This window comes from Neophocaena asiaeorientalis, unplaced genomic scaffold (genome assembly GCF_003031525.2).
Source record: "Neophocaena asiaeorientalis asiaeorientalis breed wild unplaced genomic scaffold, Neophocaena_asiaeorientalis_V1.1 scaffold479, whole genome shotgun sequence".
NCBI lineage: Eukaryota > Metazoa > Chordata > Mammalia > Artiodactyla > Phocoenidae > Neophocaena > Neophocaena asiaeorientalis.
Window position 1 is genome coordinate 3,112,621 of NW_020173774.1, and position 27,281 is coordinate 3,139,901.

Genomic DNA, 27,281 nt, shown 5'->3' on the forward strand with positions numbered 1-27,281 from the left:
CTTGTCTTCCACCTCGTCCCCTCTGCAGACAGACTTCATGCTTCAGGTGTTTCAACCCAGTCCCTCTCTGGCTCCTCGGATGCCTTTCTCCATTGGGCAGGTCACAATGCCCATGGTTATGCCCAGTGCAGATCCCCGTTCCTTGTCTTTCCCGATCCTGAACCCTGCCCTTTCCCAGCCCAACCAGCCTTCCCCACCCCTTCCTGGCTCCCATGGGAGAAATAGCCCTGGCTTGGGTTCCCTTGTCGGCCCCCATGGTCCACACGTGCCCCCTGCCGCCTCCATCCCACCTCCCCCAGGCTTGGGTGGTGTTAAGGCTTCTACTGAAACTACCCGGCCCCAACCAGTAGACAAACTGGAGAAGATTCTGGAGAAGCTGCTGACTCGGTTTCCACAATGCAATAAGTAAGTATCTTTAAGGATTAATTTTAAAAGTGTTTTTCAGAGAAATGTTTATGGGTTAAAATCGGAGAGGTTTCATAGATACTCCTCATGAGTGCAGTCTAGAATCTCTCCCCCTCAACACTTTTCTTCCTTAGGGCCCAGATGACCAACATCCTTCAGCAGATCAAGACAGCACGCACCACCATGGCGGGCCTGACCATGGAGGAGCTGATCCAGCTGGTAGCTGCGCGACTGGCAGAGCACGAGCGGGTGGCAGCAAGTACTCAGGTAAGAAGAGCTACTTGGCGGAGAACTCAGACCTGCTGAGATGTTGGGGAAGAGGTAGATTTCAGAAATATTTGGGGTGGGAAGAAGCATTGCAGCCAGGGGTATCTGGCCTGCTTTCTTCCTTTGCTGCACTGGGAAATGAATGACTTCTCTTTGTTAAATGCCCTGTTTCTCAGATGTTCCTCCCTCACTGTGACAACGTTTCTGCCCACAGCCCCTTGGTCGGATCCGGGCCCTGTTCCCTGCTCCATTGGCCCAAATCAGTACCCCAATGTTCTTGCCTTCTGCCCAAGTTTCATATCCTGGGAGGTCTTCACATGTAAGACTCTATTCTTTGAAAACTGGGATGTGGAGAAGCTGGGAGTGAGGAGGGAGTGGGTTTATACGTGGAGCGCAGGAAGAAGCCATCATCTCCTCAGCTGGGTTGTCGACAGCCCCAGCTGGGAAAATGCAGGTACTCTGTATTGGAACTTTTCTTTCTTTTGGTGTAAAATCTTTTTGCTACATGGAAAGAGTAGATGGAATCATGGGCATATAAGGCAAAGAGGCCCAGAGGTTCCTTACTCTTTTGACTGTCCCTCCTCTGCTGTACAGGCTCCAGCCACCTGTAAACTGTGTCTAATGTGCCAGAAACTTGTCCAGCCCAGTGAGCTGCACCCAATGGCATGCACCCATGTGCTGCACAAGGAGGTGGGTGCTGCATGCCTTCCTCTTTTTTCCACTCTTTCTTTTTGACAGCTGAGACAGTTTAATTTTCTTGAACATTGTACAGTGTTGACGCTCATCATTAATATCTAAACATAAGGTTTCAGTAAACCGTGGCTTAAATCTCAGCAGAATTCAGAATACTGGCAGCTGGGCTCTCCCAGCTTCCTTCTACCCCATTCCCTGTAGGGGACTGGACTGGGTAAACAGTTCATACTAGAACACCGATAGTCGCTGCCTTGGAAAACTGACAATAAGATATACATATCTAACCATTGTTTCAGATGTACCATTGCCAAGAGACTTTGCTTAGATGAGAGGAATGGAATAGGGAACCTGAATATGAGATTAGTAACTCCATTAATAAAATAGTTGGAAGGCTGACCTATTAGAGATTAGCTTCACACACTGACAAGTTATTCCTGTCTTTTTTGATGGTACCGGACAGAGTTAAATCTCTTAGCACCAGGGATGATTTTTTTTTTTTTTACTATTTTGTTTTGTTCATTTTGTTTTTCTAAGAGGTAGAAACTGAATTTATATCTAAATTCTTGGTAAGGGAAAATCCTGAATAAGATTTGAGGGCAATGAGCATTAGGAGATGGAAGCTCATCTCAGGCTAAATAGATGGCAAGAAGGAGCAAGCCTGTAGACAGTCAGCAGAGAGCAGCTTCTCACTGTTATTAGCTGATTGTTAATGTTCCCTGTAAAACAAGATCAGCTTCACCTGCTCTGAAGACTCTTCTGGTGGTAAAAGCCAGTGAAGCAGCCCTTCCAGTCCCCCAGTGAGCTTTTCTGACTCAGTAAACATCCCTTAGACCTGTTGGACCTTAACAGCGCTCTCTCCCTCCTTCCCTCCGTCTTTCCTGATGAACCTGAGGTATGTCTTTCTTTCTTTCCAGTGTATCAAATTCTGGGCCCAGACCAACACAAATGACACTTGTCCCTTTTGTCCAACTCTTAAATGACGGACCTGACTGGGGAGGAAGAAGAGGAGAAACTGATGTGAACAGGAAGCGCGGGTTCAAGATTTCTAAAACTCTATATTTATACAGTGACATATACTCATGCCATGTACATTTTTATTATATAGGTAATGTGTGTATAGAAAGTCTGTATCCAGATGTTCGTAAATGAAAGTATGTATATTATGCAGAAATGGTCTGTCCCCCTCACCTTTCAATTCCTCTGGGGGAAGCAGATTGTAGGTAAGATGGTATTTAATTTGGCCTTGAAATTATGGTATTCCTGCCTAGGGCTGTTTTCAGATGCAATATAAAAAAACCGTCTAGGAAGCCGCTCTTGCTCTAAGGCCACCCTGCTCTGATTTGGCTCAGCCTCTAGTCCATTTTCTTAAGGCTCATGTATGCCGATTTGAACCCTGGTGCTCACCTGCTGTCCAGCCAGATGCCTTGCTTATTGAAAGCCTCCGGAAGCCTCAGTGCTATTCTAGCCCCTCTACTCCAAATGGAGAAAATGAGACTGATTGAGGAAAAAATATATAACCCTGATAGTTTGATTTTTCGTTGCACATTTTACTGTGTTAACACTCATTATTTGTACATAGACATTAGGTTTACAGAATAGTCTGTTTACATCAGCAAAATTCACAGTCCAAGAATAACAACATAACCAGGTCCCGTTTCCCCCATGCCTCCAGAAACTTCTGTCCACCCTACTTCCTGGATAGTCATCTCTTTAGAAACTAGCATAGCCCACAGGTCTTTCCTGGGCCAAGCCATCCCTTTCCACCACTGACTTGGCTTCTGATCAAGCTTTCACAGACCAACCTTGTGAAGTCCTCACCGCTTCCCCTTCACTTCTGGTCTTCTAGTCTAGCTATCTCCCCTCCCCTTGAAGGTTAAGGCAGTTGGTTCACAACCAAGTTGTTTGGTGACCTTGGGTGAGTTCCAGGCAGGCACTGGGGTGAGGAGATGTCTGTGCAAAATTCCTTTCAGGATGATCTTGGGATATGGGTTTGAATTTTTGAAGCAAGAAAGCTATGGGGGACATGCTTCCTGTCCTGGGACAAATGGAGACCAAAGTTCTATGAAGAAGGGAGGTTAGATTTCAGGTTTATAAGTCACTTGTTCTATGGGTAGCTGTCTGGAGCGAGGTCATTTTTCCACCTCTGCTTATTGAGCATTTCCAGTTTCTAGGTTTATACCTGGGAAAGCTGCGTTTCTATTAGAGCTTTGAATCCTTTCCTGTCGCTTTATCTTTACTCCTAATGGAAATGGCTTCAGCTCCCTTCTCTTTTGGAATTAAACAAGTAAAAATTAAGCAGTAATAAAAAAAATTAGCTCCAGGAAAGGATATCATTATATCACCAACAGGTGAATTTTTCCCGTCTGGGACCTGGAAATGCTTACTCGCACTAGTAGTACATATGAGGGTAGCAAAGATTTTTCCTTTCAGAGCCAAATAATTCTCTCCTCTCTGTTTATGTTACTCTTCCTTGTCTTTCATCCTTGCCTGTCAGCTCATGAACATACTCTTTCTCTTCTCTGGTCTTACTTGTCCCGGTTTATTGACTAGCAACAGTGTAAGGAAATGGATTTCCTGGGATCTCCTTGGCATCTTGTAGGGTGATGGAAATGGCCTGGGTACTCCCCACTGTAGAGGTCAGATGACCCACTTTCTTTGGTTAGTGAAATATTAATGACTCTAGTTTGGTAGCCATCATGAGCAGGGAATGTGGCAAAATGGAAGACCAGTTCCTTTGTTCTTTTCATTTGGTGGGGGGGGGGATTCATTTTTTATCTTGTAATCTTAAGATTTTATCTGCCCTTAACTTTGCAGCAGCCTTAGGGCCACTTGCAGTATTTTTCAGTATCCAATGAAAATACAGAAATTAGAAGTGGGTCTAAAAAATATCCTGTTTCTTTTCTACAAATCTTCGACACCAAAGGAGTAAAGAGAAAACAGGAGGGGATGTGGGGCTTAACTGCTTCCTAGTGAAAGCCCCTGGGAACCAGCTGCAGCAGGAAGACAGTGTGGTGGAGGGTGTGCGTGGGGGCCGGGACTCATCGTCGCTCTTTGCTCTTTCTTGTTCAGGATCAATCCGAAAGCAACAGTTAAGTTTTGGCCACCCTTGTTCTCCCTTTTCCCTCTGTCCACTGGCCTGCACTGGTACAAGCTGTGCAGACCCCTGGGGAAGGCCCTTGATGCAGGGAGTGGAGATGGGACAGTCATTTTTCTGGCATAGAATTTAAAAATAGAAATACAGAATACATATTTTTACAAGGAAGAAGCTGTTGTCTAGATTTTTTTTTACACTTCAGAGTTCACGGTTTCAGGGTAGAAAGGAAGAAACTGTTAAAAGAAAAATAAGTACAAGTTTTCTCTTTCAAAGAAAAAAATAGGACAGTGAGACTTACTAAGGAAGGGGTGGAGTTTTATACCCTGGCAAGAGCTGGGGAAAAACCAGTTTTCCCCAACGTGGGTCGAAATTATAAAGTGGAATGTGGCATTTTCATTTCACGGTAGCGGTTCTGGAAGTTTATTTACACAGTAAGTTCCAAGCTGGAAGTGGACAGTCTCCAGTCTTCCTGTCAGTCTCTGTGGTTATGGGGTGTTCCCCGTCAGCCAGAGCAGCACCAGGTACAGTGGGAATGAAGAGGACTCAGATAAAAAACTGCGACTCAGTATTCTTGTTTTATTGGTTTATGGCTTGTGGGCAGCTGGCCGAGGCCAGGATCTCCAGAGGCCCTCTTTGTATTTCCCTCTCCCTCATCAGGTAATTCTACACTGTGCGGGTCCCATACCTGGAAGCAGTGTTGACCAGAGAGGAATAGGATCCAGTGGAATAGTAAGAAAATTCAGCTCTTCCCATTAACACTGGTATCATAGTCGACTGGCTTAGAACTGATAGGGAGGAAATGAACTTGGTCCCCACTGTCTAGCCCAAGAACCAGCCTGGGTACCCAAGTACTGTTAGGAGCGGGGAATAAAGAGCAGGATAGGGGCAAAGGATGGCCTCCATCAAGGAGCTCTTGTGGTGAAGGGAATTAGGAAGCCCGGAGGCTGTCATCCTTTTTCCACGCAGCCTTGATACTGAATGCGATGCTGGTGGAGCCAGAAAGCCCTGTGTTCCTGACATTTGTCGTATAATACTAGTGCCACTGTGGGATGCCTTAGCCAAATAAATGAGGGAGACCTTAGAGACAGGGAGAAGGCAATGAAACTGCTCTGTATTATGTCAAGATCTTACTACCACTTACAGCTGAACAGGAAGAAATCCAGGCAGGGGGTATAGGGCATCAACTCTATCCCTGTTGAATGAATCTTCAAGAGTCTGCTTTCAAGGATTAGATAGGAGAGGTTTCCTATCTATTCTTAGCACCTCAGCTACAAAGCTCTGGAGAAATAGGACTGGGGGAGGGGGTGAACAGGTAGCCAGGAAGACAAAGTGCAGACCTGTTATATTTGCTCTATTCCAGCTGCTTTCCCATAGGGCACCTGGGGCTTCCAGGGTTGGGGATGTTTCAGTGCTACCAGTCACGTGTACAGTAGAAGGTTCAGGTAGGGACAAGGAATTAATAAGGTAGAAATTCATTTGTTAGATGGAACGTTTTAGTGGGCACTTTTCCTTTAAGAGAGTTAAAAAGAGCTTTTTGGCTAGAGAAGCCCTCCTTCCCATCGCACTTTTGGTCAGGCTGCAGCCACAGAAAAGACTGGGAAGCAACACCCATCTTAGAAGGTGGGATTCTATCTTGGAGATGCTGTCTAAAACTGGGACTGGCGAGCGGTCATGTTCTGGCCTTGCCTCGCTTTGATCCCAGCTTCCCTGTCTTTGCACTCCCTCTCCTTCTGCTCGTCCAGCCACCCCCATTTGTACAAATTATTTGTACAAATTATTTTTAAATTATTTTTTAATTCAAGAGGCAGTCTTTGCACCAATGTTATAGGCTTGTCTATACAGTCCCTATCTCTAAAGCAGACAGCAAACGGTGTGTCCGTTCCCGCTGACTGTGGCCAGCAGGGAAACAAGATTGGCCCTTTCTCTGCTAGGGTACTGCAGAGACACACACTGGGGTCACCTTACTTCTGGAACTAAGAAAAGAAGAATACTTTGTGTTGGAGAATCTAAAGGGATGTGGACAAAGGTTCAGGGCTGAAGTTTCAAGCAGCAGAATTTCCCAACTCAAGTTTGAGGTGACCAAGGGTATTCCTGCCATCAGAGCATTTCTTTCTTCCCTCTCCTGGTTCCTACAGGTGCAGTCCCTGCAACCCACCTTGCCAGCTTTTCCTTTTCTGTCAAGGCAGAGGCATTTGTGGGTGGGTGAGGGTCTTGAGGTGCTCTGGCCACAGGTGCCATCTGTGTCTTCTCCTTGTGACCAGAGCGAACCACCAGATGTGGTCCAGGGGGATCTCTCTCTTCTGCCCGTGGGCCTCCTCACTTCAGCAGGGAGATGTCATCAGCAAAGTCATCGTGCTGATGGCGCAGGCAGCGGAGGCAGCGCCACTGACACACCATGAGGCAGAGGGGCAGCATGAAGAGGGCACAGATGGCAGCCATGACATAGGCTATGGTCATGAGGGTCGATTCATCTGTCTGTGGGATGTTGTAGCCACAGTCTTCCATGTCCAGGGTGACAAAAGGACCTTCTACCGCTGCTGTCCTGAACTCATCGTGCACTGGAGAAAGGGCAGATGTGAGTCACAGAGCAGTTTGGATTACACACCCAAAAGAACTTCCCGGGACAGGCCTTGAAACCGGCCCTTGAGGAGGCCGTAGAATCTCCCTCCTGGGAGATACTTAGGAGCAGGACAGAAAGCCGTTGCTAGGTGGAGGCATGGCTCTCCTCCCAGGTCATTGCGGAAAACAACCCTTTCCTGTCTACCTGTCCAATAGGACAGGGCCCTAAAAGTCAGTCATTCTAAGTTGACCAAAAAGCCAGCCCCTACATATACCTAGTAAACTCACCTGCTCCTGCTGAAATTCAGTTGCAAGACCCTGCCAGTAGCATTCAAGCTCGGCATACGGCAGCTGACAGGGTCACGATCGGCCCAGCCTGCCACCCTTGGATCTAGAGCTTCCCAAGGTGCCGAGGCAGCTCTTGCTGTTCTGGGTCTCCAACAGAGGTTGCCAGTCCAGGCAGGGGTCAGCATGCCAGGCGATACAAAAAAAGCACAAGCACCGGGGCTTCCCTGGTGGCGTAGTGGTTGAGAGTCCGCCTGCCGATGCAGGGGATGTGGGTCCGTGCCCCGGTCCGGGAAGATCCCACATGCCGTGGAGCGGCTGGGCCCATGAGCCATGGCCGCTGAGCCTGCGTGTCCGGAGCCTGTGCTCCGCAATGGGAGAGGCCACGACAGTGAGAGGCCCGCGAACCGCAAAAAAAAAAAAAAGCACAAGCACCGACACTAGCTTTTACATAATACGTGGACTCTGGCTTGAGGCAACTGTTACTCCCTCCCAGACTGACAGGGGCCCGGGTACCCTCACCACTGGACAGGGAGAACGGGGATAGACTGACCCCACACCCTCGTCCCTGGCGCTCTCACCATGGCAAGCACTGACAGCAAAGCCAATTCGTTTCTGGGCCCGATCAAAGACAACGTAGAAGCCCTCCATGATAACGGCTCCCATGACAGTGCCCGTGGATGACTGTGAGATGGCGAACTTGTAACAGTCGTCTTGGGACGTGGCCACATCTTCCACTGGCCGCAGGTATTGCTAAGGATAAGCAATCAAAGAGTGAGAGTATGTCTCCCTCCACCCTTCACCCCATCTCTGCCTTCTTGGTATCGATGCCCTTAGGCTGCCCTTCCCTTTGCCAGCCCTGAGCTCCGAGAGGCTGGTTTTTCCCAGAGCCCTTTACCGCTGGATCCTCATCTATTTTTATCTTCCAAGTTCTAGGAAGCCATGCCTGCTCACTCTTTCTCAATATATCCTTTGTTCTCGTCCTGGGATCCCACTGATTCAGGCCAGGGACATACCTGTGGAAGGATGGTGATTCGGAAGGACTGATTGGTGACCTCACCCATTAGGTAGAGTGAGATGACCGGGAAAATGTTCCAAGGGGTGGTGCCTGCTTGCCAGCACACCAGCTGCTCCCCGAGCCAGAAACCGTCTGGGAACTTCTCCGTCTGTGTTGATGGGAAAAGGATAAAGATGAGGAAATGGCCTCTTTCACCATCTCGCCTCTCCCATTTTCAGATAACACTTACTGGGCCCTTTACTTGCTCTTCCATGAAGTATCCAAACTGGGGAAAGGTCAGCCGAAACCCAAGGATTAGAGGAAGAGAGCAAGAGAGTAAGGCCAAAACTTTGGGCTGGGGGACTGTGTGCTGAGCAAGCTGAGGCCCATAGCAGAGAACCGTTGTTTAAGAGACCTAAGTAGAGGGATCTAAGGGTAGACATCTTGGCTCTTGTGGAGGCACGTGCCTCTCACAGACTTCCTGTGACACTCTGTCATCTCTTGTACCCCTGTCCTTAGTCCCACTGACCGAGGAGGCTGCCTTGATGGATTTGACAGCAGCTTCAAACACTTTCTTGGGCAAACGAAGGTTAGTGGTGCCACTGTCAACGATGCTCTTGTCATAGTTGTACTAAGAGGGAGAAGAGAGGGTTAGAACATCAAAAGCCTTCTTGATGCCAGGCTTTGGCCAGAATTGCAGGGGTGAGGCTGACTGCTTGGGGTCCTTCCTGGGTTGGCATCCTGGCTTTGCCACTTCTTAGGTGGATCTCCTTGGGCAAGTTACTTAACATCTGTGCCTCAGTTTCCTCATCTGTAAAATGAGGATAATAATAGTACCTACCTCAGAGAGTTATTATAAGCGTTAAATAAATTAATATATTTGAAGCGCTTAGAATTGCGCCCTGCACATAGGAAGCATTCAGTAAATGTTAACTCTTATTATCTTGGGTGGGTAGACATTCTCTAAATCTTGAAAATAAAAATACCTTGTATAATGCTTTTAACTTTTCATAATACGTTTGTATCTGTTCTAATTTAACATACATGAAGAATCTAGGTAAGGAACACCCAAATAGTTTAACTGCCATTATTGGGTCTTGCTGTGTGTCAAGCACTGGGATAAACACTTTATTCACTTCCTCTATTTTCACCACCGTCTTTGGAAAAGCTGTTTTTACTTCTGTTTTGCAGGTGAGGAAACTGAAACACGAAATAGTAACTTGCCTGAGGACACATAGCTAGAGCAGAGCTAGAAACCCAGGTCTTTCTTACTCCAAAGCCAGACTCTTCTACTACGTCATGTCACACTGCCTCGCGGACGACTTGCCCAGGGTCATAAAGCAAGGCAGTGACCGGAGTCCAGATGTGCTTTTTTCCGTACCAGACCATATGCCAAGCAGCCTCTGGGAAAGTGCTAAGCCAGTCCCTAGCCCCAAACCTCAGGTCCCGCCATGTGACCATTAAGCTCCTTGCTGTTCCAGGCTCAGCCCCCAACCCTCCTGCAGGTCCTGCACCTCAACCTCATCCTCCCAGCCTCATAACTCGGGGTCTGGCCTCACGCGATGTTGCCTCCCCCTTACCTCTCCCTGCCTCCCCCAGGTTTTATTACCTCCTTGCAGTCCATTTTCAGATCCTGTCCATTGATCTCCACCCGCACAATGATCACCTCGTAATACCATTCCCGCCGGATGGGTGTGTACCAGAGGCTGCCCATGTACAGCGAGTGGTCGATACCCCCGATGATCTAGGGAGCAAAAGAGCCAGTACCCGTGTGCCAACACAGAAGGACAACGAGTCACCCAGAGGGCAAGCATAGGATCAGTCATTTCTGGGGTGGCAAGGCGCTCTGCACATCACCTTTCTCATCTTCCTGCTTCTAATCAAGCCACGCCCTAAAGCGACTGATACTTTCTTAAATGTGTTAAGGATGTGTTCAGGGGAAAAGGCTTTCCAGGATTTTTAATTGTTTCAGAATCACACAGCCCTTGATATAAAGTTATTTAAACCTCAACTGGCGTAATAAATGTTGAGTGAATGATAATTTGCTTCTGTTGTAAGTTTTATTTTCTCTGCTTGTTGGCGATAGAGTTCACCCGTTGTCCTAAATGAATTAATAAATAGACTTTTAAACTCCTTACATCTCCGCCTTCTCATCATCAGACTGAACAGTCTTCACTTGAGAGGCCTTATTTTCATTTCCTTTGAAATTTTCCTAATCATCTGTCATCCTTTCCAAGTTTACCATAGGAGCCTCAAGTCCTTTCTGGAATAATGCAAGGAAGAAAAGGGTAGAAAAAGAAAAATGGAGGTGGGGAACATGAAGAGGTTTCTCTTGATTCTCAGTAGTGGAGCCCGAGGCTGTGGTGTGGCCTCAGAGGGTAGGGAGGCAGCAGGTGCTCACGTCTCTGCCTAGTGCCCGGGCCTCCCCTCTCCTAGGGCCTACTCACCATGCTCCCTCCAACTGAGGCCAGCACCTCCGACTGGTTGAGGGGGAAGCCAGCACCACAGAGCTGCAGGGAGAAGAGATTGGGCACGTGGGTCTGCTTTACCAACGAGTCAAAGAATGGCTCCAGGGAGTCGTCAGGCTGTGACAGAGAGAGACAAGGAGTGAATCCTCGCACAGAGGGCCCTAATGGAAAGAGGAATGGGAGGGCAAAAGCAAAACTTGGGGGATGTTCCTTGGGAAAGACCATCCTGAGGTACTGAGATTTGGTGGAGAGAGGGACAGCAAGACACACTGGCAATGCAAACAGGAAAGATCTGTAGGATCGTTGATCCCCATCTGCTTAACCTGTTTCAGAGTTACGGGGGCCTCTCTTATTCTTAAAGATCTTAGCGTCAATAGAAAAGATAGCCTGTTCCTCTACCTGTCACCATAGTTCTGCCCTCTGTAGGGATGAAATTCAGACTGCCACCCTATCCGCCTGTAAAGTAATTCTTTAAACTGATTTGTTTCCCTCCCTTATTCAGTTCCCTCCCCTTCTCTCCCGTAACTCCGTCCCTGTGTAGCATGCAGTGTGCAACGTTCAGGCAGAGTGTCTAGGGCTAGCCCTTGTTCCTCTCACCCTGGCGATCTCAGCGTAGGCCAGCCCCAGGATGCCCTCCCAGTTGGAGCCATTGATGAAGAACTTGTCTGATTCAGTGATGGCAGCGATGTTGGCACGAACGGTGACATTGGGGCCGTGGGGGATGCTCACCAGGTCGGTGCCCAGCTCCCCTTCCCACTTGCCCTGGGTGTAGGGCACATACACGCCCTTCCGGAGGTCCCGGTATGTACTGGACCTGTGCAAAGCAGGCAGAGATCTGTTGGGTGCATAACCACAGCTGGTACATGGAGCCAGGATCTAACCTACTCCCGGACGCCGAATCTCATCTCGGTCATCTACATAAGACAAGATGCTGTCAGGCTGCTCAAGAGAACATCCGTAGATCCTTCACCGGGAACAGAATAAGTGACCTTGCAGACAGACGTGGGGAGCTGTCTCTGGCGCTCGCTCTCCTGTGTCCATAGCTCGTATTCCTAGATCTGGAGCTCAGGCTCTGGAAGAACAAGTCTAGGCTTTGTGTATTGTGACTGCTGCTGCTGAAGGGACAGCTAGCGGGCATCTCCCACCCCCCGCCCCCTGACCTTATCACGCTCTTAAAGAAAAGGAGCCATTGACTCTTGCTGCCTTGGGACCCAGTGGTACCATCTGAGTGGTAGAGAAAGTACCAAGCGGGTGAGCATGGAACTTCTTCAGCAAATTCTTCCAAGGAAGGAGTTTGCACGAGCACCTCAGCAGGGCGAGCAGGCAAGACGCACCACTCGGATGAAACACGCTTATCACCGTGTGTCACCCCCACCTGTGTGGAATCACGCCTCTGACCAGGGCTGGTGTGTATAATGGGGGCAGTGATGGGACACAGGCAAGGAGCTGGAATGAATTCCCTTTCACGGACCCTGGCCATGCCCCCTTCCCTGACTGCTTTCTTTAGATAGGGAAGTTAAAGGGCAAGGGACCTAAGAAGACGCCTTTGGCATTTGCCTAGAAATCCAAGAATGGGGTGTCAGTCTCGACTCACATGTTTTCACACACATGTACGCCTCAGACATTAGATGGCCTCTCGCCACTTCCTGCTTTTCTGTTAAAGGGGCTCCCAGATCATCCCTCACTGTCTCTGTTACCTTAAAAACCCACTTCCACCCTCCCTCCCACCTGTTAGCTAAGTCCAGCTGCTGGAACTCCCGGGAGGCAGGGAAGCATTTCGCTTTCAGTCCCTGGTATCAGGCCAGGCAGTGGGGCCGTGGAAGGCTCTTCCTTCCCTTCCTTGAACCGTGCAAAGCCACCGAGAGTAGCCCCCAGGCCAGGACACAGCGAAGGGAGCTGTCACTGCAGCCTGCTCAGCCTACACTTAGGTGGTGGTGTCAGAAAACCAGAGCCACTGAGGGGTGTGGGTTGGAGTCCCCGGGCCTCCTAATTCAGAGAGAAGGGGACCTTGAGACTGCACTGGGAACTTTGGGGCTGCTCTCCTTCCTGCTTTCCCTCCCCCAGGAAGCTGCCCTATCTCGGAACTGAAGCACTTCCTGGCTGCCCCTCAACTTACCCTTCCCATAGTTTACCTCCTCAACCCTCCAGCCCCTCCACTCTTCTGGTCACTGTTGCCTTCTTTTCCCTCCCTCCTCCCCAGCAGGAAGAAAGGCTCTGTGGAGCTGGTCCTTCTCCCTGCAGCCCTCCCCCGACCCTCCTTTGCCCTGGATCCTTGGGAAGAGCCTTTCCCCTTCCTCTCCCCACACTCACAGCTGCCTCTGGTAGTAGCGGTGCAGGAAAGGGTGGGGGGCGGCCCCAACTGCGAAGTTACTGCTGCCTGTGTCCACCAGGATGTTGAGCTGTCAAAGAAAAGGGAGAGAAAGATGCTAGGACAGGAGGCCTGGACTCACTCCCTTCATTGTCCTGTACCCTCCCCATCCCCCGGCTATGTGGTCTTCCTTTGGAGTGTCCAGGGTGAAGCTTCCAGATGCAGGACTGGACAGGCTGGCCCTGCTAGTACCATGACCACAGTCAGAACATGGGGTCCTGTGACGCCCTCAGCATGGCCTCAGAAACCTTGTGTCTGCTTTTGTCTTCTCTGCAGAATTGGAACATTTTCTGTGTCATCAGAGCCATATAACTGGTGTGTGTGTGTGTGTGTGTGTGTGTGTGTGTGTGTGTTTCCATTCCTATTTCTGTCTACCTGCAGATGCCCTTCCTCACTCTGTACTGGCCCAGTCTGTCTGCAGAGCTTACCCCTTCCCCTCCTCTCTGGTTCTCCTGGGAAGCACATCACCGGCAGGGAGCCTGGCTCATCCCCCTCCAGCTCAGAGACGAGCTATTCTAGGAGCTGGCACTGACCAGGGGCGCTGTGGGGACCACAATGGCATGTTGGGGCCCACGTGTTTCTGACCCTGGCTGCCAGAATGTGGCTCCCCATGAAGGGCCCCCTTCTGTCTCAGAGGTGACACAGACCTATGAGTCCCACTGTCAGAAATAGTGGGACTATAGCCAGGAGCCCTGTATGAGGTCCTGGTGAAAAGCCATCTCCTCGGGGCCCTGGTTTTGGCTCATTGAAGATGGACAGGTGTTATCTTGCTGTCCCTTCTGTGCAGCTCCTTCTACGTCTCTTCTACTTTGTCCTCCTTCCTCCTGAGATGGCCTGACCCCTCCTCAGCCAGTCAGCCGTTTTTTTGATGCCTCCCATATCCTCACAGGCAAAAAGGAAAGGCCCCTGTCCTCAAAAACACAGTAATCTATAAAGTGAATCCTCTCTCTTTCTTTTTTTAATAAATTTATTTTTTAAATTTATTTTTGGCTATGTTGGGTCTTCGTTGCTGTGTGTGGGCTTTCTCTAGCTGCGGCGAGTGGGGGCTACTCTTCATTGCGGTGTGCAGGCTTCTTACTGCGGTGGGTTTTTTTTTATTGCGGAGCATGGGCTCTAGGTGCAGGGGCTTCAGTAGCTGTGGCTCACGGGCTATTAAGAGAGCAGGCTCAGCAGTTGTGGCGCACGGGCTTAGTTACTCCGCGGCATGTGAGATCTTCCCGGACCAGGGCTCGAACCCGTGTCCCCTGCATTGGCAGGCGGATTCTTAACCACTGTGCCACCAGGGAAGTCCAAGTGAATCCTCTCTTGCCCACTTGTGTGTCCTTCACCTCAGCTTCTCCTCTGACCTCAGGGCCCTGCATTTCTGCATCACCTCTCCTCAGTGCAGTGAAGTCAGCTGACCTTGGCCTTGCTGCAGGCTCTGACCTTGTCACATAGGGCAGGTCACTGTGTTTCGTCCCCTCTGCCGGATCCTCCGGCTCCTTCCTGCTCTCAGTGGTCCCTGGTAGGTCTGCTGACCGCACCTCCCCCAGCGGCCGCTCAGGCTTCCTGGCCTCCCCATGGCCACTGTCCCCTAGCTCTCTGACCCTGCCTCCTCCCTCCTTCCCAGCCCCCACTCCTGGCCTGCCTCCCATTTCCCTCCCCGCCCCTCTGCCCCTACCTCTCCCTGGTGTCCCTCTCCCCGGTCTCTAAGCAGCCACTGGCCCCAGATGCTGTGCTTTCAGAGAATCAATAGAGCTAGAGGCACAGCAGTTCAGATTTCAATCAGCCAGGTTAATGATTAAAAAGGCTTCTTCACCCACCCACTCCCCAGAACCCGCTCTCCCACCTGCCAGGACTCTGGTCTCCGCGCCACGGCTGGCCTCAGGCTTACAGGCGGCCCTGCTATCACTGGACCCCAAAGAAAGAGGGTCTCCTCCACAGCGCTGGTGCCGGTGGTTGTAGAGGGGACCACCTGGAGTGTGTGTACCTGGCCGGCTCTAGGAGAATCCAACCACCTTTGACACTGGAATGGGGCTTTATCTGGGGGCTCGGCTCGGCTGGTCCAGGCCCCCTCCTCCCCACTCCTCTCTGTCCTGTACGGGAGGAGCCCTCTCTGCAGGCCACTCACCCCCCCAGCCCGGGGGCCCATCATCCCTGGTGCCCTTCCAGTTCCAGCCTTTCTCCTCACCTGAGGAAGTTCTCCCCACTCTGCCCCCAAGGGGGTCAAGCCCGGGGAGGAATGACCCCTCCCCTCCCATTGCCCTCTCTTTAAACCCCCAGCCCCAATACCAGGAATTCAAGCCACCACTGCTCTCTCTGCTGCCCCCTCTCCAGCCTCCACGCACACAGAAAAGGGAAACCAAAATAAACAGTTGCCTCTTCCTCCTGAGCAAATGTCCTTCTGTCTGTTTGCCCTTTGCACTGTGATCCTGCTTCCGAGAGAAGTGATTTTGGTCCTGTCCTTCCAACATTTCTATCATGAGCCCCCTGGGCAGCCTGAAGGAGGAGGGTTTGCCTGCGCCCAACCTTAGCAGACGCCCTCCCCTCTAATTTCACCCAGCGGGGGGCCGTCAGATGACCCCTCCCCCCATCTCCCACAAGATCATTCCCACATGCCCCGTCCATCCTGCCTTTCCACAATCCCTTCTCCTGCCTAAGAAGGATCCACCCCTCATGCCACGCCCCCCACCCCCAAATCTGGATTCTTCCTGTTGGCATTTACAAATGCTTGTCTCTTCATTTAAAAAAAAAAAAAATCCTTAATCACACATCCGCCTCCAGCTACCCTCTCTCTCCTCTCCCTTCACAACCAAAGTTCTCAGCCAAGCTGTCTTCATTTCTTCACCTCCTACTCATTCCTCAACCCATTCTCAAACTGAGTTTCGCCTCTATCCCTCCCTCCACTATAAAACAGCCCTTACTACAGTTACCAATGATTTTGTGTCACCAAATACAAAAGACAGTTTTCAAATCAATCCTCATCTTGCTTGACCTCTCTGGAGCATTCAACGCTGCCGACCCCTCCCTCTTTGAAACACTCTTCCCTGTCACCCTATCCCGTGCTTTCCTCCTACCTCTCTGATAGGATCTTCTGTCTACTTTGCAGGCTCACTTCTCAAGGCCTGGGCATTGGTCCTCTTCCCCTCCTGCTCTACTCTGCCCTTAGGCCATCTCATCCATGGCAGCGGCTACAATTACCACCTGTGTCCTTATACCTCCTGAGCTTTCAGCTCTAGCCCCTTCCTCCCCTTCGAACTGCCTCAAAGACACCTGGAATTCGGGATGTCCATGGCTGACCTTACCTGGTCCTGCACATCTGTTTTTTCTTCACAGTTTCCTACATTAGTCACCATCCATCTGTTCCATAAGTCAGCAACTTCAGAGACATCCAAACACCTTCCTCTTCTTCACATCTCCATCCAAGGCATCAACGAGTCCTGTCCAATTAACCTTCTTAAAAGTCTCCGAATGTATTCATTTCTTGCCACCTCCTTTGCCACTCCTGGCCAAGCTATCATCATCTCATCCTGGAATATCACAATAGCTTTTCAACTGATCTTGGTACATCCACTGTTGACCTCTCCAACCTGTTTCTGCACTGTGGCTAGAATGATCTTTTCAAAGCGCAGATGTGACCACGTTACCCTCCCGTGTCAATGGCTTTCCTTTGCTATTATAATAAAGACTTAAAGCTTTAACATTTCCTATAGGGCCCTTCATGGTCCAGCCCCGCCTACATAGCCAGCCTAGCTTGTCCCATACTCCCCCAAGCCCTCTGCCCACCAGCCACACTGGCCTCATTTCAGGGCCTCCAATCAGCCATGGTCCCTCCCGCAAAGGCTGTTGGTCATTCACTCTGCCTGGATTATCCTCCTTTCCACTTGCAGTTTTGTCTACTCATCTCCTATCATCCTTCAGTCTGAGCTCAAAAGGGACTTCCTAGGGACCTCCCTGGTGGCGCAGTGGTTAAGAATCCACCTGGTAACGCAGGGGACACGGATTCGATCCCTGGTCCGAGAAGATCCCACATGACGTGGAGCAACTAAGCCTGTGCACCACAACTGCTGAATCTGTGCTCTAGAGCTCACGAGCCACAACTACTGAGCCCGTGTGCCATAACTACTGAAGCCTGCACACCTAGAGCCCATGCTCCACAGCAAGAGAAGCCACCGCAATGAGAAGCCCGCACGCCGCAACGAAGAGTAGCCCCCACTCGCTGCAACTAGAGAAAGCCCGCGCGCAGCAAGAGAAGCTGCGTGCATCAATGAAGACCCAACGCAGCCAAAATAAAAAAAGGGACTTCCTAAGGGAGAAAGACCAGGTCATATTCTCTGATTAAAATGCTTCTGTAGGACTTGCCACTATAATGTCATACTGAATCTCATCTCCCCTTGTATCTAATTTTTCAAAAAATCCCCATTGTCTCCCTACTGGGTATCACAGTGGCTGGCAATAAGTATTTCTTGAATTAATGAATGCTTAAAGGAAAAAGGAGAAAGAGCTAATCTACCCTATTTTCGGGGTGAGGGAGGGATCTCTCAGTGGCCCCCAAACTATGGGTATTTTTAGGTTATAGGTGTGGCTCTAGCTCAGACCTGCCTTCCTCTCACCAGGCCCCCTCGTTTGATACAGGCAGCCCGGAGTCCTGGAGCCATCTTACTTCTTCCCTATCCCTTGGGGCCAGGCCAACTCAGAAGTCCCCGTAGAGCTCGCCTTTAGATGCCCAGAGGACCGCAGCATGGAGTCAGGGCTAGGTCAGTGCCAATCACTTAACAAACAAATATGCCCCTGGGGGCCTCTGAGGGATTGCAGCTTCATGGGAAGTGCTAACAAGCCCCACAGGGAAAGGCACACTTGCCCATTCCATCCTGCAGGCAAGGCTCCCCTGGAGGAGTCTGCAGCAATAGATCTTGGGCAATGAGACAGAGGTGGAGCTGCTGAGTCCAGGGTAAGCTCTTTGTCACAAATCCCACCTGTCTTGGCCCCAGCTCTCACTAGCAGATGGGAGTTACTTAGATTCTTCTGGGTGAAAAGAGCCTTCAGGAGTCATCTGTCCATTGGCCTGGAGATATGGGAGCTTGTTCCAGTTCCGAAAGATCTCTAGTTATTAAGATCCACAACCTTTCTTGGCAGCCTATGCTAGGGTCTTACCACTTTCACACACCTCTGGGAAAGGGCTTTTTTTTTTTTTTTCCTGCCGTGCGTCACCATGCAGCATGTGGGATCTTAGTTCCTCGACCAGGGATCGAACCTGTGCCCCTACATTGGAAGCTCGGAGCCTTAACTGCTGGACCGCTGGGAAGTCCCTGGGAGGGGGCTTTAATTCCTCCTGCTAAAGGAAAGTCTGTTATCTTCTGTGTGGGCCTCAGAGTTTACGGGGGAAGAGCCCTTATATTCTCGTAGTATAAGCCTTTCAGCTGAAGCTGAGATGTAGGAGCCTTTCTTCCATTTCACAGAGGAGGAAACTGAGACCAAGGGTAAATAAGAACTTAACCCCTCTTACACATAAGCCACAAAGCTAGGACAAGAGCCCCTTGGCTCTGACCAAGCCCCAAGTCTTCTCTTTCATCTCCTTGACCCTCCTGTCTCTCTCATTCTCTCTCATTGGGAAAGGAAATACATGGTAGATTGTTACACTAATGAATCAGACGCCCTGTATCCACGCCCTGGTGTGATCCCCTCTGACATTGACGCTGGGCTTGGCCATGTGACTTGCTTTGACCAATGGGACATCAGCAAAGGAGGAAAGCAGAGGCTTGTTAAGTGCTCCTGCACTGGGGAGACTGGCCTCTTGGAATGCGGCCCTGAGCTTGTACGTGAGGAGGCTCAGTCTTGCCTCCTTGAGGATGAAAGACTTCACGGAGAAAGAGGTCCAGCAGGCCCGGCATGGTCCGGCCCCCAGCTGACCCGCCAGCTGAATGCAGCCCCACGAGGGGCCCAGGTAAGATGTGTAGAGTCGCAGCCAGCCCACAGAATCCTGAGAGGCGATGGCCCTCGTTTTAGTTTGTTACACACTGCATCAGATAACTGCTACAAAACTACCTGAATTAAATCCTGAGATCCTTGACTTTGGGGCACCTACCCACCCATCGGTCAACTCCAAATACCATCTCTTATCACTTTTCCCCTCTCTCACCATCGTTTCTCTCTAGCACAATGATCTGTCACCTCTGCATATGCCGTTTCCTTTTCTTGAAATGTCCTCTCCCCGTTCCATCTAACTTCTGTTCAATTTTCAAGTCGTGGTTTAAACATTCTTTCTCCCAAAAGTCCTGCCCTGATGCCCCCGCCCAGATTAGGTTCCTCCTCTCGTAGGTCCTCAAGAGCAACTGTGCTTCTTTGCCTACCCTTTCATCCAACTTGAAACCATTTATCAAACCATTTATCAGACATGGTTTTCAAATCCAATGTCTGTCTGTCCTACACACTATGAGTTCCACAGGGTAGGGAGCACATTTCCGTGCTTATTATCTAATTCTTACCTAGCCCTCAGTAGGTGCTCCGTAACAATTGTTTTTAACTGTAATTGCCTCATTTGCTGCAGGTCTCTGTGACTCTAGAGTCTTGCCATTAGTTCTCAGCCCCAGGGTCCTTGCAGGGGTGATTTTCAATCGGGTACTGTGTATGGTGATGATGGCAATGGATGCCCACTGTACCCACGAAACTGAGTAGCCACCCAGGTTCTTAGAGCAGTCGGAGTGATTTCAGGACTCGCTGCTCCTGGAGTCCTCTGAGTTAGCTTCATCTGCTTCCCTAAGTGGACATTCCCAGACCTGAGCTTGCCCGAGGCTGAGAGATGGGGGCAAGGAAGGACATGAGGAAACTCAAGTCAGCAGCTGGTCCTGGCTGAGAGCCAGCGCAGCACACAGCTCCTGCCTCGAACTGAGTCCGGCAACTGGGTCCCATCCAGGCTCCTCCCACCTTGACCAAATCAGCTGACCCAATGGAAATGGACTTTCTCAGACATATCCTCTGCTTCCACTTCGCTCTCCAGGCTGAAGCTGGCAATCAATACCTGGGAGCAAGCAGGCTCCCTGGTGCCACTCACCCCATCTTGGGCTGTTTTTTTTTAAAAGGAATCCCAAGGTGGCTGGGTCATCCCAAACCTTATCTAGGGCAGCCTTCCCCCTTTAGACGGGATGCTCCATTTCCCCCAGGCTCAAACCCAGCTCAGCTAATACCTAGCAGTGCTTTCCATTCAAATGAGATGAGGATGCGAATGGTCAAAAAACTTACCTGTCTGTTCTTAAAGAAAAGATCTAAGACAATGGTTTTCAAACTTATTTTTCAAGCAGCAGAACCCTTTTGCAATCTCATTCAGGATCCCAGTGTACCAAAGAGAAAAAGGAGAGATGCCCTGCTTTAGGGAGAGCTTTTATTTCTTTGTCTCCATCCCCTCCCTGTGGTGGCTCTCGAGGCGTCTCTTTAGCACCTTCAGCCTCCACAGAACCCATCTGGGAAATCCTGCTTGGAGGGTAGCACAGCCACTGCTACCTGCTTTTCATTGTCAGACAGTTCCTGTTGTCTAACCTTGTCCCATCCACAGGTTACAGGGGCTGTAATAGTCTCTGAGTCTGTCCTCAGGTGAGAATGAAGCTGATCTCTGGCATAAGCCCACTTTCCTCCATGGCACCCGGTTGTGCTCAGCACATGGGTCTGTTTGCTTGAGCCATTGGGAGATGCCAGGGTTCATGCCTTGTGCTATTTGGTGAAAACTCCACAGGCGCTGGAGTCGAACAATTGGTGGGGTTCACCAAACCTGAGAGGCCAACCAAGGAGACATCCAGCCTGTACAGTGGCCAGGAGACAGGGTAGCCACTGGGCCCATCCTGCCAGGGGAAGCTCAGGGCAGCTCTAGGACCAGGAAAATGGTGTTTCCTTTCCAGAACTCCCCACTGCCCAGGCCCCTCAAGCGAGAGGGCTCCCAGCAGAGAGAAAAGTTAGTTGGCAGGTAGGAGGGCTTCCCTGAGAGATGTTTCTCTTCCTGGATTTTCAACCAAAATTTCTGCTTAGCTCTTTAATGGAGATACCCAAGAAGGGCTCTTGACCATCTACCTTAGTGAGGGGGCACGGTTTTCTCAGTGCCTCTCCCACTCCCAGCTGAATTATTTCTTTCCAGACCTGGGGAGGAAGAGCAGGAGATAGGTGTGAAAGGACAGCCTAAGAGTCCCAGCAGAGGCCTACGTGCAACCGAAGCCCAACCCCAGTCTATAGGTTGCCTCCCAGTGCCTGAGGCCAAAACTCTCTTGACTGGGGCTGGGCTTCAGGGTCATCTAACTTGGAGGGTGATTCTTTGAGTTCAAAGGTTTTCGACCTTTTAAGTACCAGAACTCAATCAATCAATCAAACAAACCTGGAATTCCACTGTATAAATACAACAAAAGCTGACCTATTCTGGGAGATTTGGGGGCAGGTGGGACAGGGGAGGGCTTGGTGAGGGGAAAGGTGGAAGATACAGTCTTGCCTCTTACCTTTCTCTTAACCTCTCCCTCACCCTTGAGGTCCCTTTACAGACCCCCACAGATCTCAGTTTGAAAACCATTCTAGGGAGGGGGTCAGGAAAACCACTTGGCATCTTCATGGGTTTTGAGATCCTGAATCCTCACAGTTTTTTACTTCTCTGATCATTTTCTTTTGCTCCCTTGATCCCTCGTCTACATCTGATATTCTTTCCCTAATCATTTTCCTCTTCTCTCTCCATTCTCTCAAACAAGTTCATTTGCTAACTTGGCTTCCACAAGCACCTCTCTACAGGTGACCCCTGAGTCTGCCTGTCCAGTCCCAACTTGTCTCTTGGCTTCCAGATCCCCATTCTCAGCTGGTTGCTGGATACATCCACAGGAATTGTCCACTGGCATCTCAAACTCAACCAACATGTCCCAGACTATGGAATGCTGGAAAGAACCAAGTATTTGGACTTGGAATCCAAAGACCAGGATTTGAACCCTAGCTCTGTTCTTCCCTAGCTGTGTAATTTTGGGCAAACCACTTAATCCCTCTGAGACTCAGTTTCCTCCTGCCCAAAACAGACATGCTAATACTTTGCCCTTTTTAATTAAAGCAGAGTAATAAACATGGAAGTTTGGTAAACTATATTGTGCTTTAAAAGCTTGCTCCTTTTGCTGTGTATCCTGTTGCAAACACAGTCAGAGAAGTTCAAAGGAGGGAGACTTCTTCTCTTCCCTCTCACCCACCAGGGACAGGGGACACCTGGTTGACCTGACAGGTGAATGCTGGCTCTCTGAAGACTTCTCCTCTTTTATATCTTCTTTCAGGCCCATGTGTCCTAATTGAAATCCTTGTCTCGGACTCTAGAACATCCAAGTTATCCTGCACCCTGGAGTAGTTTTCCTAAAACCAAAATTCACTAGACCGTTTCTCTGCTGCCCCCAGAATGAAACCCAGCGCCCACTCAGCCTCACAGCATCCCTATCACAGCTTCCAGCTTCTTAGCGTACTTCACGTCTCCCTTTACGAAGTTTTTTCTCCCCACTCTCCAAATAGCAAAGCTTTCTCATCTTTCTAGGCCATATTCAAATGCTACCTTTTCTAGCAAGCCTTTCCTAACACTCTGTTAGAAGTAGCTGCTTCTTTCTTTATACTTCCAAGACTCACTGTTCTTCTATTTGTACCAAATGTACTTGGTCTTGTGTGATATTTAGGCGTTTACATGTCTGTGTCTCACACCAAATCGTGAGCGCTCCAAGGGCTGAGACTATGACGTATTCTTCTCTTTTGTAAGTAGGTGCTCAATAAATATTTGTTGAACCGAAAATTGACCATCACCAGATTTCAATCCTAACAATTAAATGATTGGCCTGTGTTTGGCTGGTGATGCTTGTACCGTTATAATGAGATGATATCCTTTCACTTAAGCAAAGAGAATGAAAATGCTTTCTCCAAGATCTCCAGTTCTGTACTTACAGTAGCCCATTAACAGTTCTATTTAAAGGTCTTACACTTTATTTATTCATTTGCTCAACACTTTTTAGGTGCCTGTTCTGAGCCTGGCACTGTCATAGATATTAGCCAAAGAGAAATGAAACACTACAAAAATTTATTAATTAAAAAAGACATTGTCCTCAAGAGCTTGGTGTTTTATGAGGGAAACAAACACAAAAACAGTGACACGTGCTCCTAAGTGTAGTAAGGAAGACGTGAGTTGGTGTCAGGAGAATGGAGGCGGGATCTCTGATAAACTCTCTCTTCTTCTCAAATAGGTGGTATGGAAGAGTAGGGAGGTCAAGGGTGAGACACGGTCTCAGCTTACTGACCTGCCAATTATTTAATCTTTCAGTCCCCATTTCTTCTGCTAGAAGCTGCAAATGGTAAGACCTTTTTATATACTGCAGGAATTACTGTAAAGAACAAAATAGTCTATGTAGAATATATTTTAAACTTTTATAGGACTTCCCTGGTGGCGCAGTGGTTACAAATCCACCTGCCAACGCAGGGGACGTGGGTTCGAGCCCTGGTCCGGGAAGATCCCACATGCCGTGAAGCAACTAAGCCCGTGCACCACAACTACTGAGCCTGCGCTCTAGAGCCCGCGAGCCACAACTACTGAAGCCTGCGCACCTAGAGCCCATGCTCTGCAACAAGAGAAGCCACCGCAATGAGAAGCCCGCGCACCACAAAGAAGAGTATCCCCTGCTCACCGCAACTAGAGAAAAGCCCGCGTGCAGCAGCAAAGACCCAACTCAGCCAAAAATAAGTAAGTAACAACCCCCCTGGGTCGGGAGAAAGGGCATCCTTCTCGCAGACTGCGGGGGGCAGAATCAAGTCACCACAGAGCACAGACTGGCTGGCGTTGGCTCAGGTATGGAGCCGTAAGCCAACTCATAGGGTGGCTCTAACTGGGGTCTCCCTGCCACCGGCTTCCTGGACTGGTGCTGAACTTGAAGCCCACTTTTCCCTTCTCCTAGGAAGGAGCGGGAAGGAACTGACATTTATTGGGCATTACTCTCTACCAGATTCTGGCCTGGGGGATGTACATATCTCAGGGGTCCAGGGAAGTACAGTAATGGGATCCCCCATTTACATGTTCTACGTGTAAAACATGGAGGCTCAGAACACCCAGGTTTTTATGCTTCCTTGTAGAGCACAGAAGAGGCAGGAGTGGCCAGACAAGTTAGGAGAAAGTGATTTCACATTTACTGGAGGACAAGTGTGTGTCCAGGTGCATTGTTCTAGGTGCTTTCACCTGCCTAGTCTCCTTAATCCTCACAATCACCTTCCAAAGGAGATCTCATTTCACCCATTTTTAAAGACACGGCAACAGCCTCAGAGAGGTTATATAATTTTCCCAAGGACACACAGCTGGGAAAAGGGAAAGCTGTGGGTTGTGGAGCTGGAATTCCTGGTCTCTCTGACCCCAAAGCCCTTGTTTGTCCCAGAGCCTCGTTCTGTGTCCATGTCACAGGGTCTCTGCACAATTTGCATGGTGCATCAGTAGCAGAAACGGGACTAGGAACCAGGTCCACACAGCCTCCTTCTCCGACAACAGCTGGCATCCTGCTGGCTCAGGCTGCTAGAGGCCTGGATTCAGGCTCTGTCCTTACACTGATTCAAGACTGTTTACAGTACATAGGCAAGAGGAGGAGTAAGTGGGGAAGACCAGAGCCTTGGATCAGCTGAGAGGTGGGAGGTAGGCCTGGGTGGCATGGACCTCAGAAGGCTTGCTTCCATCAGGTAATTGGGAAGCGGAGGCTTGTTTTCCCCCTAGATCTGGTGTGAGAGCTGTTTAGAAGTCCAGGAAGTGTCGTGGTTCCCTCTGCCCATAGACACCATAGACACACTCCCACCTTCACAGACCCTCCCAAGGACAAGCCTCCCAGACACAGATCAGGGGGAGGGGGGTGGCTCAGAGATGTGCAGGCTCAGATTCAAGGTGACACTCACCAGCACACACAGCCATCCTGCCACCCGTGCCCGGGCTCAACCACAGAGGAGGCAAATGCTCACAGAGGGCAACCACGACACCCCACGGAGGGCTGCTCATGGCACACTCCTACCCGGCCAGAGGTACAGAGGGTGAAACCTCCAACCAGCCACCTTGAGTGTACCTTGGAGGATTGTCAGGAAGGATGGGGGGAGCTGGCAGGCAGTGTTTTCTCCATCGCTGCCATCCCCCACCCCTGAGCACCTATCAGCTCGTGGAGGGAGTCTCATGCTTAGAAGGGGGCTCTGGCTCCTCTGCTCTATGCAGTGTGTGATCTGTCCTTTCCCCAGACTCAGTTCAGTTCCCTCTGGCCAGTACTTGGGAGGCATCAGGTAGGGGAGGGACTGGAGTGCAGGATGCAAAGCTGGGGAGAAAGTAGGGGCAGGGGAAGGCAAGGGTCAGCCCGGGGCTTCTGGAGGTCACAAGGAACTCGGAAACCTTGCTTCGCTGTCCTGTGGCAGCTCAGACATGGGGAGAAAAGGGCCAGTCCAACTCATGCCAGGATTCCTTGGTCCTCAAGATGCTGGGAACCAATGGTCAGAACCCCAGATGCCAAGATTGGGTGACCAAGATCCAGAGCAGTGGGGTTGGGAGACTCAAGCTCGGTCTGGGCTGACACCTGTTCACAGCACCCCTGTGGTTTGGACTCTTCTCCAGGTCAGGCTCCCCCCACTGACAAGTTTCTCTTGCCCCAAATCCTTCCTGAGCCATGTGTGTAAGACAGAGAGAGAGGGGAGGGCAGACAGAAGCCTGTGAGGGGAAGGGAAGTGGGAAGGGGGGCTTTGGGGCTGACTGCTGCCAGTATGATCCCAGAGGACAGGTTTGGGGGAGGGTCCCTCCAGCCCGCACCGTGCAGCCCATTTTAACAGGAGCCAGCATGCTGCACCCCCAGCCTGTCTCCCCTCGGCTCGTGCAGGAGGGAGGGTAGGGCTGGCCTGGCAAGCTTACCGTCTGTGGGGGGCTGCCCACGGTCATCTCCACGTAGTAGCCCTGACCGGACTTGCCCCTCAGGTTGTCCACCATCTCCACAAAGCTGCCCCTCCGGCTGGGCTCCTCGTCGGTCTCTCGGGGCAGCCGCAGCCCCAGGGGGGCGCCCCCCAGCCCGCTTCGCAGGGGCAGCCGGATGCCAGGCTGGGAGCCGTGGGCAGGCAGCACCCCAGAGCCCATCCACAGCAGGAGCCAGGGCAGCGCTTGGGCCATGGTGGGCCCTGGCCTTGGGGCGCTCTGGGCTCACTCCAGCCTGCGACCGTCCCTGTGGCCTGACCCCAACTCTGGGTGCTGGAGGTGGCTTCTCAGGAGAGCGAACGGTGAGACATCAGGGCTCCAGCGCCTGCAGGCCCCTCGGCCAGCCCTGGCTCCAGGCTGTGAGGAGCGGACAGGAGAGATCCACAGAGAGACAGGAGGGGAGAAGACGGATCCGGAGCCTGGCTACATCTGGCCAGCGGTCCAACCTCAACAGAGGTCCGGGAGAGGCCGGCTCGGGCCCCCCGGGGGGCTGGGCGGGGCGGGCATGGCAGGTCGGAGGCTGCTTTCCTGGTCCTCCCGGCGGGGCGGCAGCAGGGGAAGGGTCAGGGGCTCCGGGCTCCTACAGCTGCGTTTGCAGCTCAGGCCACCATAATCCCGCTCCCAGCTCCCAGGCAGCCCGGGGAGACGGAAAGACTTGTGGCAGCGGCTGTCAAAGCCAAAGGGTTTTCGCTTTTCCCTGGGATCGCTGGGAAGTGTAGTCTTCCCATGGCAGACAGCCCGGCTTCCGGGGTTGGTGAGGGGTCTGGGATGCCCTCTGCCGAGATGGAGTCCACCCTGCAGGACCCTGGCAGGACGGGAAGGGCCATCGGGATGGAGTGGTGGCCGACCTCTCTTGTTCCGTCAGCCTTTCATTGGGCATTTCTGGAGCACCCCCTGTATGCCAGGCGCGCTGCCAGGCCCTGGGGCTACAGAGAGGAATAAAATGCATATACACCGCACAAAATGATGGGGAATTAAGGAGCAGGGGTTGGGGGGACGTCTGGGGGGGTCTGGGAAGACTCAGCGGGAGGAGGTGGTATTTAATTTGAACCTTAAAGAATGGGTGGAATTTCTAAGAGCAGAGATTTGCGAAGCAAGAGTAGGGGGGATAGAAGGGTATTCTATGCAGCCAAAGGAATAAGCAAGGGCAAAGGGGAAAGTGCAGGGGGCAGTCTGCCTTCACCGGAGCCTGCAATCTGCAGGGAGGTGAGAGCCAG

The 27,281-nt window shown here is 50.8% G+C and overlaps 2 protein-coding genes and 1 long non-coding RNA gene across 5 annotated transcripts in view; 2 read left to right on the plus strand and 1 right to left on the minus strand.

The window, feature by feature from the left end:
* The window catches only part of RNF214 (ring finger protein 214), a 49,121-nt gene extending 42,364 nt beyond the window's left edge, over positions 1-6,757 (plus strand). Inside the window, exons 10-14 of one of the 2 annotated variants that reach the window (XM_024751684.1) lie at positions 29-405; positions 540-672; positions 887-991; positions 1,267-1,362; positions 2,280-6,757. In XM_024751684.1, the coding sequence (XP_024607452.1) occupies positions 29-405; positions 540-672; positions 887-991; positions 1,267-1,362; positions 2,280-2,345 (777 nt within the window). In that variant the 3' untranslated portion in view covers positions 2,346-6,757. The remainder of the gene's footprint in view (positions 1-28; positions 406-539; positions 673-886; positions 992-1,266; positions 1,363-2,279) is intronic. The other variant, XM_024751685.1, reaches the window with a different exon arrangement.
* On the minus strand, positions 6,224-26,752 carry BACE1 (beta-secretase 1). Of its 2 annotated transcripts, none has more exons than XM_024751686.1 (9): positions 26,008-26,752; positions 13,079-13,167; positions 11,366-11,582; positions 10,748-10,885; positions 9,910-10,044; positions 8,830-8,931; positions 8,320-8,469; positions 7,885-8,056; positions 6,224-7,017 (listed from the first exon to the last, which is right to left on the minus strand). In XM_024751686.1, the coding sequence occupies exons 1-9, from the start codon at positions 26,257-26,259 to the stop codon at positions 6,776-6,778; spliced, it is 1,497 nt and encodes a 498-aa protein (XP_024607454.1). In that variant the 5' UTR covers positions 26,260-26,752; the 3' UTR covers positions 6,224-6,775. The 2 variants fall into 2 exon arrangements, 1 of the variants encoding a protein (XP_024607454.1); XR_003004019.1 differs by having other exon boundaries at positions 6,932-7,017; positions 7,307-8,056; positions 26,008-26,686.
* On the plus strand, positions 8,401-9,876 carry LOC112403944 (uncharacterized). The gene is made up of 3 exons (XR_003004020.1): positions 8,401-8,636; positions 8,820-8,889; positions 9,492-9,876. It is a non-coding gene; the product is annotated as an uncharacterized LOC112403944 (long non-coding RNA).
* Positions 26,753-27,281: the final 529 nt, after the last annotated feature.